Source organism: Aricia agestis, chromosome 4 (genome assembly GCF_905147365.1).
Source record: "Aricia agestis chromosome 4, ilAriAges1.1, whole genome shotgun sequence".
Lineage (NCBI taxonomy): Eukaryota > Metazoa > Arthropoda > Insecta > Lepidoptera > Lycaenidae > Aricia > Aricia agestis.
The window spans coordinates 3,602,662-3,613,834 of NC_056409.1; the positions used below are offsets into that span (position 1 = coordinate 3,602,662).

The window sequence follows — 11,173 nt, forward strand, 5'->3', positions numbered from 1 at the left end:
ACCTCCGGCTTGAGCTACCGACGCGCTCACCACTGAGCCACAGAGGTGGAGAGGGTGAAATGTATTTTTATTTGGTACATTTTGTTTGCTTTTTTTCATAAAGCTTTTGATCCACTGAATTTTGTCGTGACCACATAATAGGAACACTGTCATATTATGATAGTGTTCCTAGGCAGCAAAGATACGGCGGTACAAAAGGTGTAGCGGATATTAAAATTTCTTACGAGATAGTCCCCGTTCAGGAGAGTACTAACAAAAGGCCAGCCTTTCCGAGGGTTCCCCCGGGTCGAGTCGCGTCAATTCTGCGACGTTTTCTTCACGTTTGTTCCACTATAAAAACATTAATGCGACTGTAACCCATTTTCATTGTAGGACATAAGCCCGCGCCGAAATTAAATCGCCCAGAGAGCGAACCGTCAGCTACGATATCAAAGCGAGCCGTGTTTTTATATTAATTTTATATTTTTATTATTTCTGACGTCGAACACTCGAGGAGTAAAATTTTATAAGAGAAATTAAGTAAGTTTTTTAATAAAAATGTTGACACAAGGCCCGGGGTCGGCCTTCGACGTGACGATCTGTGATTGAGAACAATTTAATAACCGCACCGTGTCCGACTGGCTCCTGCGGAGCTAAAATGGTCGCTTTGGAGAATCATATTATGAATCAAAATATGATTAATTATTTTTAAATGGCAAAATGCAAGTCTGCTTGCAATTATTATTCATGTCTAGTAATTCGTACTAATTTGACATTTGTCAGTTTGACAGTTTTAACAATTCATTTGCTGAATTGATTGAGAGGAATTGACTACGGGGGCATTTTTTAATAAGAAGAAGAAAGAGAGGAATTGCTAAATGTGACCATTTTAACCCCGCTGGTGCTCGGTTGAATCCATTCATAATGAAGTCTGTAAATCACCAAACATATTGTGCTACTCTCGCGGGCTAGACCATAAACATAGATTAACTCTTGTAAGATTTTTTTTGCTCAGAATAAACAGCATAATTATTTAAATGTTCAAAGCTAAGAAATATTTTGCAATTATTAACATATGCCGACATTTATAGTTTCATTTTTATTTAAATCTACAGAAGCGTCTAGACCGTAGCCAGTGAAACCGCACTTTAATTAAATAATTATTTCTCCTCGTGACAAGACTTATAAGTCGGTAAACAGTGTGACTAATGAGAACATAACTTCAGGCTATATTACAGGAGCAATGCATTCGGCGTGGAACGTGCTGTTTACATATTTACAAAACTTTTAGCTAATAATAGCATAAGCTGAAAATGAGGAATTAGAGAGCAAAAATATGATGAATTCCTGCTGACAGTACAGAGGATAGGTTTATTTATCATAGGCTAAACGGTGGTCTCATTTAATACTCGTAGTGTTCCCGTTATAGCACCGCTTTCGGCAACAATTAAGGTAAACAAGTCAAAATTAGTTTGCGCTATGAAAGCTGGAGGTAAGAGCGATCTAATGAGCGATCGCGCCGTGTGCTCAATAAACTTTATTAGAACTCCTAGTAAAATGCTCCTCGCGAAACATTGTTGCTGCAACAAACTCAAACTTCCCAACGAACTTCGCCTCGAAACTATGCATAAGATATTGCAAATTCCAATATTTAAATTACTATGATTTTCTCGAGCTGCTTCAGTTGCGAACTAATCTGCTGTAAAACGAGAACAAAATATTTGTTGCTCGTTAAGATTGACTAAGTTTTTCAAAGTATCGGCAGCTCGAGACACAGAAAAAACAACAGAAAGCTGGGAGAACCTTCGAGCTCGCGAAGAGTCGCGAGTTGTCGGGAAATCTTACCAAATTGCCACTTTCGTTTTCTGGCCATCAAACATTTTCATTAGACAAAGGTAATAAAAATATTTGACTACTAGCGGAGACACGATAAATTATACCAGCGTGTGTACATGTAGTTAATATTAACGGCGTGTTTTAATATTTATCTGTCGACAAACAATCGGACGATGTTAACCCTGTTTGTTTACGGCCGTTTCATCTTTTACATTTCGACTGGAAGTGAACTCGACCGCTTTGAAGCGGGCATCACGGCTGTTATTACATCTATTTTCGACGCTCGCTCTTTTATTGCTCTTATAGCGCTTCCAAAAACACATTTACTTAAGTGAGCTGCGTTTTTATGGGCACACTAAGGCTAAGAACTCACGGCGCGGTTTTTTCCCGCGCCCGCCGCGGTTGCGGGCCCGCAGCCTTCGTAGAATCCAGTTTTGTATGTAAAAAACGAAAGCAAAACTCACGGCGCGTTTTTCGCCCGCGGCGGGCGCGGTTGTTTGCGGCTCCCGCTGTACCGGCGGGCGGTGATCGCCCGCTGCCTCGGCGGTTAGCGCCCGCACGCTCGGCGATAGTTTAGCGGGCGATCGCAGTAGCCGTAGTAGGGAGCAAACTCCAGCGCGGTTTTTTCCCGCGCCCGCCGCGGCTGCGGGCCTGCACAAATCAGCGGTCTCGTGAGTTTTGAAATAAAACCGCTCATTTGCGCGGGCCCGAAACCGCGGCGGGCGCGGGAAAAAACCGCGCCGTGAGTTCGCTCCCTTACGGCGCAATAATGGCCACTGTCTCTGCACGTGTCGGGGCTCGGTCTTGGCACTTAGTGGCCCGGAGCATCCCATACACTTTGTCTATCATACATGAACCAACATTTTGTACAATTATATTTTATTAAAATTTATAATCATTTTTACATTTTCCAAATAAAATTATTGTAATTAAGTAGATTACTTTTAAAATAATTGCATGTCCCTTTTAATTTTTAATTTTATGTACCAAAATTATTTATTATTAACTGAATTTTTACTGTTTAATTGAATTTATCTAAAATGTTGTGCATATCTATAAGTGCTGTAAACACTAGCTGTTATTTATTTAATGTTGTTTAAAATGTATGTGTTTATATTGTTGATGTGCCTAAATAAATAAATAAACATAAATAGGGGAAGAAACTATTTCGTGGCAAATCTACATTTGTGTTGGTTCTTTAAAGATTTACTCTCGGAATAATGTAATTTTTTTGTATAATATAATATGATATGATATGATATGATATGATATGATATGATATGATATGATATGATATGATATGATATGATATGATATGATATGATATGATATGATATGATATGATATGATATGATATGATATAATCGTATGTGTATAAATAAGTATTTTGGTACACAGTTTAAAAGTCATATCGTTTCACGGATTGAACATTTTAAAGCATTTTAATATTTTGAATAAAAAATATGTTTAATTCTTAAAAGTTTAAACACTGCATTTATTTACAATATTCCGTTTTTAGTCTATAGTAAAAATATATATTTTTGCTTATAAATAAAAAGTCGGGGCGCTGAAGAACTAACTTTGATGGTGTTGATGTCAGGCGAGAGCCCTCGACATCTTCGCCGAAAATGTTCATCATGCCATGAATTCCGCTGTGAATAACACGGCGAGAAATTACGCACATTACTGCTTTGTTTCGCATGCTCAAGTTTATAACCATATTCGGTCCCGTGTGGGAGTAGGTGTATTAATTGTTCCCTAATGACTTCATCTCCGAGGCCGATTGCGGAGTTCGGCAGATTTTATCGCCGGGAGGTGGAGTCGCCGCATAAATCAGCCGACTTGTAATTTCAATAACGAGCCCATTATGCGCATACCAGGATAAAGTTCGTAAATTGTTACCTGCCTTAAAAGTTCCACAAAAGGCTTAAGTCGTGGCACTCACTTTTTGTTAGGCGTCCTGTTTTATGTTTGCTCGACATGCTACTTTGCCTTTAAGCGTCCTTTAATGTAATTAAATACGTAACTGAACTGTGTTCTTCTTGTTGTTTCAGATTGCTGCTCACGATGGCGCTGAAACTCCAGTGTTTTGCACTTCTGAGCCTGGTGCTCGCAGTCGTCACAGAAGATTTCACGGCAAACTGCCCCGAGGAATGCAAATGTGTATGGGCCAGCGGCAACAAGCAGGCGAACTGCTCGAAAGCGCGCTTGCACGAGATACCGAAAACCCTCAGCCCCGACATACAGAACCTGGATCTGACCGGCAACGAACTCTACGAAATAACGAGACACGCCTTCGAGGATGTGCAGCTAATAAATCTTAAGAAGCTCGTCCTAAAAGAGTGCAAACTTCTAACGATACAGAAGAACGGCCTGAGCGGTCTCGCTATTATGATCGAACTCGACCTATCGAAGAACGACCTAAAATCGCTTCACGCGGATACCTTCAAGGAGACTGTGAAAATAAGATGGGTCCTCCTGAACGATAATCAAATAGAGAAATTAGAGGACGGACTATTTAATAATCTACCGTTCCTCCAAAAAGTCGACCTGAGCAATAATAGGATACTTCAAATTGGCGGAAAGACGTTCATGAATTTACCCAAATTCAACAACCTGAAGCTTAACGATAATAAATTGGAGTACCTCAAGACGGATACGCTCAGTTCGCTGGCCTCATTGTCTAATTTAGAAGTACACAATAATCCTTGGCGATGTGACTGCTACTTGCAGTCTTTTAGAAACTGGGTCATCAGTAAAAATCTCTACACGTCGCCAATTTCTTGCAGCGAACCGCCGAAAGTACACGGAAAATTGTGGAAGGAACTGGATTCTAGTGATTTTGCTTGCCGGCCGAGCATTATTTACCCCTCCACAAAAACTACCCTGAGATCGTCGGACACGAACGTGACCCTTTCGTGCCAAGTGAACGGCAATCCCTCGCCTGAAGTTAATTGGGTATTAAACGCGCAAATAATTGATGGGTCGTATAGATACCAGGGTGAACAGAAATATTATGTGACCCAAAGTAATTCTGATAATAGCAAATGGTTTAATTTAACGATCGTCGACGCCGGCAGCTCGGATAATGGAGAGTACTTGTGTGTAGCTAAAAACGCAGGTGGAGTGGAGGAGAGGAGCTTGACGCTGGCTATCACTCACGTCACACCGGGAGTGGTCGTGCCGCAAGGGATGGATAACAGTATGCTTTCTATGTTGATCGGCGTTTCCTGCGCCGCAGCGATTCTTCTCATAATCCTTATCATCATCTGTTACTTCTGCTGCAGAAGACGTAGCTTAGAAAAGAAGAAGGCCAATAATTCTAACGGCGAAGCATTGATAGAAGGATCCGTAATACCAGAAATGGAGAAGAGCCTCATCACTGCTGTTAACCCTGTGACAAAACCACCGAGGAGATACGAGGTCCCGCCCTCCATCACGAGCGGTGGTACGGAAATGTCCGAACTTAACAAGAACCTCCTTGATAATGACTCTGTTTTTGGTAAGTTTATAATTTTCTTAATCATATCATTAGGTATTATAAAATTTATCAGTAACTATAAAAAGTCACGACATAGGCGCTTGGGAAATTATATAATTATAATAATTTTCTTGTATATTGTTATGCTTGTTATGCTTAATCTCAAAGTTTCAATTAAGTTTTACAATAATTATAAATAAAATTTAACCTTTAATTATAATACTTTTTTGTTATTACATATTACATAATAATATGGGGCAACGTCACATTAAACATTATATTTTGTTTGTTGGTTATGACAGTTTTTTTTAAAAGCTTTTATTTAACTTGCTCTGTATGTATGTTACGGTGGAATTTTGGAACTCAATTTTGAAGTAGATATATTTAACCGATTGAGCTGAAATTTTGCATACACGTTTAGTTTGGATGACCATGCACGATGTGATATGTGACATCACTCTAAATCCAATATGGCCGACCATCCATGATGGCGAAATCGTTATTTTCTATGCAGTCCTACAATATGGATATTAAATGAAAGGGCTTTTTGAGAGTAACTCGAAAACGAATGTAATGTCATTCTACATCCAAAATGGCGGCGCATCCAAGATAGGTGAATAGTTATTTTTAATGCACTACTACAATATGGGTATTAAATGAAAGAGCTCATTGAGAGTATCATGAAAACGATTGTACTGTCATTCTACATCCAATATGGCGGCTCATCCAAGACACGGGAATACATAGTTATTTTTAATGCACTTCTGCAATATGAGTATCAAATGAAAGGGCTCATTGAGAGTAACTCGGAAACGAATGTAATGTCATTCTATGTACATACAAAAAATAGACGCTCATCCAAGATAGGGGAATAGTTATTTTTAAAGCACTTCTGCAATAATATGGGTATCAAATAAACGGGCTCATTGATCGTCGTTGTGTCCTGTCGTGTCGTTTCGTGTCATGTTATGTCAAGTCAAATCTAGTCTGGTTTTAGACAATTTTTGTAAAGTGTTTAAATTTTTAGTCATGTAGAAATAAACGGAATATTTAAACAACTCGCTAGATATAGTTAATTCACTGACTAAAATCAAGTACGATTTCTGAAGGACTTAAGTTGAATCAGATTTTAACAAATTCTTGAAACAAAAAAAAACTAAGAACAGACTAACAGACTAATAAATCTGCTCAAAGATATCTAAAAATCAAAAAATAAATTATATTCAAAAAACTTGTCGCGCGATTTCTGAATAAACTATATTCAGAAATCGCGCCACAAGCTTTTCTTATCATGCAAATTGTACAGTATATTGAGGTTACACCTTTATATACATTTCCAGGAGAAATTTATTTTCATCTTTTAAGAGTGTTTTTGAAATAAAAGCTTTTTTTCAAAAAGTTTTTTGAATATAATTTTTTAATATTTCTACAAAATAAAATTTTAAGTAATTAATTTAGGAATTTCTTTGTTTCAGCTCACAATGAAGATGAAAAGAGGTCGCTTGATTATGAACAACTTTCCAAGCGATCACAAGACGCACTGAACGTTGAATATGGCCGCACAGATGGACGCGCCTATCCTCCTGACCTACTGTCGTTCCCCGCAAGGGCGGCTCAGATATCACCCGCAGCGAGCAACGCGTCCACAGTGCCTGATACGAGCCGGCTAGCCATCAACCCGGTTAGCCCCATTCATTCGCCAATTTACGGCATGACTGCCAATCAAAATCTATTCCGAACACTGCCATATTCGCGATCTCAATCGCCGTTCACTGCCCCCATGACACCGACGGTTGTGACTCCTAGACAAGGCTATGTAACCATTCCGAGAAGACCTAGGGTGCCCTCGTGGTCGAGCACAGCGAGTACACAGATACTTCCGAGCACCGAAGCGCAGGAACCCTTATACGACAACCTAGGTTTAAGAACCACCGCCGATGGAAGCTCGGTTTTATCACTAAATAAAGCGGGTGTGGAACAACAATTTTCTCCAATGAGAAACAGGCCGCTTCCGGCTACTCCTACCGTTTATCCGAATCCACATCAGCTCTATTATGCTCCTATCGAGGAGCAGGAGCCCGCCCCGTCTCCTGTACCACCTCCCTTCACGCCGACTAGGAATAGTATCAGCTCGCAAATATCAAATCAAATGTCCACACCTGGCCCTCAAGAACCGGTCAATCCTAGAATGAGCTGGACGGCTAAAAATACATCAACGCCCCAACCTGAACCTAGAAAGCAACTTATGATGGACAAAAACGCTATGCCCCAAATCACCGATAGCCCATCGAGTCGAAAGGGAAAACCGGAGACTGGATCTTTAAGGAGAAACCTCGCCAGCGAGACAAAGGACGAGCACAGCTCTCCAGCGAAAGAGGATCCACACAAAAATGAAACTAATCAGTCGCTGAACCAATCCGGCACTATGGGAAGAAGCGGGAAAATACCACCGAGACCTCCACCGAAACCCAAGAAAAAGCCTAGTACAGAATTAAGTCCAAACGAACCGCTCTTCGAAGACGAGGGAGAAGACGGTACGGAAGTGTAGCCAACACTTGGCGAGTAGACGAACTGTGTGCCAACGAGCTTGTAGTGATAACAGTGGAATATCAGTGAATAAGTGCAATCGTATATATCATCATTTCCCGGTGCTCGTGTAAATACCTTGTGCTAGATTTTTTACTATTGCGTGTATGGTGGAAGTACACTATGGACCATTTTGCAAATTTTACTATTGTAAGTGTGTAGTTAGTTCGTGCTATGAAAATTGAGGAGCATACGCAGAGTGCATGATAAAATGAGCGTTTTAAGTATTTATTTTAGTGCTATTCTTATGACAATCATGATTTGTGAGTGTTGCCAGTTTGGGCGTATTTAATCGATTGCCAAGACTGATATTTCTAAATTTCTCGTTTACATTCCCTCTATGGATTCCAGTTGTATTGCTGCAGCTTTATTTTGTTATGGTTTACGAAAGACATTGCGAGCTTTCAAGTTATTGATTTGGTCAATAATTTGTTTAAAGTGCGATAGGATCTTTTGTTTGCCAATCTATGAACTTCCGTTGCCCAGTAACTGCGTTTTTAGATCGGAGATTATGTTTTAAAGAAACTCAGCTAATTTATTTATCGTAATAAATTATCTCATGTAAAATAGCTTGTAGATATTTAAGACTGTTTTAAGAAATGACAAAAGTGTTTCATCTTATTCCATGGTCTTACATTTGCTTTTTACACTCGAGCTATATTTTTCTTTGAATGTATATTAATTATCAAAAATATAGTTCCTAAAATATTCCAATAAGATCAAAGGCCCACCTTTAATTTCAATATTAAGTCTAAAGTTAGATGATACATAATGTGACTCCTAGTTTCATCCCATTTAAATATTGTCTTGAATGCCCTCGCTTTACAACGTGTAAGCAATGGGATGACGCTAGGATATTTATTGTTACCAACGTGTATATTTGGAATACAGTATTTGGCCTAATTTGCGTGTAATTTTGTAAAAGAACGTGCGATTTTTTTACTTGCCAAATGTTACTAGGTGCTTTTGTAATATGACCACTTTTACTATTGCGTCGCAGCTAATCGCTTGCAATTTGATGGTGGTCATATTATAATAACGATTGAGTTAAAATAAAAACTGTAAGTCAACCGTTTTCATTATTTTGTACTCGATAGTTTTATATGTTAAAGTACAATTACTTGGTTTTTATATGTTCAAGTTAGGACATGAATTGATGTAGTACACGATGTATTCGACTTTAATTTCTGTGAACGAGAACCGGGTAGCCATTGAGACCGTATATTTTAGTTCGTATGGTGCGTTTTATGTCCATTTATCGTATTGTATTTTTAACGTAGCCATTGGTGCTTACTTGTATGAAGTTTTAATGTTATTTATTTTTTGTACTCAACACTACCCGAGTGCGCGAAACGTGTATCATCGGTTCGCGTAGGGGACTGATAGGGTGTTCGTACGATGAGGGAATCGAGGAGTTGTCAATTTTAACCCAAAACATGTCGGGGGATCGGATCATGTGTATCATTCATTCATTATATCGACTAGCGTAAATTTTATGTCACTTCGCATCGACTGGACTTTCATAAACACAACCGAACCAGACATTTAGTTTCTTCAGAAATTTATCATGCGCATAAATCGCGAAATATAAGTTATGTATGCATTCGCTACACGGGAATATTTTACGGCGCTCGAGGAGGAATTTATTGGAAAGTTACCAAAGCGCGAGCTCGAGGTGTATGAATTTTCGGTCGGTGCGAAATGTGTTGCATTGTACATAATGATTTTATCGGACGTTTTAACTGGCGTAGTTGGGACGGCACTCGCGGCGCTGTTTACGACGGGCACGAGTCCTGACGTAGCCCCAACATCACGTCCTACGTCGGCACGCTCGGCCAGTGTCGTCCGCGTGCTCGAAGGTTATATAGTACTACTGTACCATTTTTACAATGTTTACTTTAGTTTTAAGCGCCACATGTAAATATGAACATTATTATTAAAGTGATTAAAGCTATATTTCAGTAAAGGTTGTTTGTTTCGATATCCATTATCGCGTAAGGTGTTCAGCACGAAATCAATCTCCGTAAACTTGACACGTTTCGACGCTAAATATGCTGTTCATGAGTTTATAAATTAAAAGCACCCGATAGTCGATAACTCCTCACACCGCCGTCCTAAACGACGGGAGCCATAATTATTTATGAATAAAGGTTAAATCACCTTTAAGATCGGTCTATGTAATGGATTTCCGATACCGAAGTGTCTCTCGGCAGGTGCTTCACCGGCCTAGGGAAGTCGTCGCCGTGTCGAGCCTCCACGATGTGATGTTCATTAACCTCTTTCATCACCCGGTTTCCGATATCGACACCTTCACACCTCGTTTTACCTTTAGGGCCTATTTCACCACTTTCTGATAAATTGCCGAACAGGCTTTTCATAAATTTTTTGACAGATTCTCCATACTTTATCTGTCAAGTTAAGTGGTGGATAGCCTATTCGGCACTTATCAGGAAGTGGTGAAACAGGCCCTTAGTATATAATTTGAAAGGTAACACAATAGATATTGCTAATCTTAGATGTAACTTGAGACCGAGTTTTTGCTTTTAAATTTTATTGGTAATTAACGAAAAAAATTGCTTTCATTGAAATTGTAACAAAAACTAAGCAATAGACATAAAGAAAACAACGAGTAAATCCTTCACATGAGTGCTATTAATGTTTTGTGAACCGACATCATAATTTTATAGCCAAGAAAAAAAGAAAAGAATTAAAATCGATTATCGAAAAAATAATGCAATAGAACGTCCCTAGAGCCCCAGAGAATAAACGAACGATGGCTTTTGAATTTTGCTCCTTTCCACTTATTTGCCTCTTTAATCATAAAACTCAAAAAGCATTATCGATAATGATGTAACAGCAATTTCGGACCATTACATTTTTAGAGCTTCGATTCGTAAGAAGGTCAATAATGAGGGATACAAAGTCGAAGGAGTGGGGCACATCAGCAGCTGATGTGATGACCCTGATACATGAGCCATAAACTCGGCCTCATTGTGGTTTACTGCCCAGCAGCCGATACCCGCTACATCAGCTCTAGGGCTGACACAAACTAGTTTTGCTTATTAAGCAAAATATCTAATGCTATTTTTATACGTAGCTTGCTGGGTAGATTTATGTTAAGTAAATGTAAAGAGTGATGGCGTGATGAGCACGAGGCATACCAGTCAGGCTGGCCAGCGGTGGCGCAGTAGAGAGAAAGAAGAAAGATTGAACTCTTTGGGGGAGTTCTTTACCTTTATTAATAATAATAATGTAAAGAGTATATGGACATTGGACGTGTGTTAAGAGCTA

The 11,173-nt window shown here is 39.3% G+C and overlaps 1 protein-coding gene across 2 annotated transcripts in view; it reads left to right on the forward strand.

Moving 5' to 3' along the window:
• The window catches only part of LOC121725880, a 219,345-nt gene extending 209,497 nt beyond the window's left edge, over positions 1–9,848 (forward strand). For both annotated transcript variants that reach the window (XM_042113027.1, XM_042113028.1), the window contains exons 3-4: positions 3,870–5,317; positions 6,772–9,848. In XM_042113027.1, coding sequence (XP_041968961.1) covers positions 3,883–5,317; positions 6,772–7,844 — 2,508 coding nt within the window. In that variant the 5' untranslated portion in view covers positions 3,870–3,882 and the 3' untranslated portion in view covers positions 7,845–9,848. The remainder of the gene's footprint in view (positions 1–3,869; positions 5,318–6,771) is intronic.
• The last annotated feature ends 1,325 nt before the right edge of the window (positions 9,849–11,173 follow it).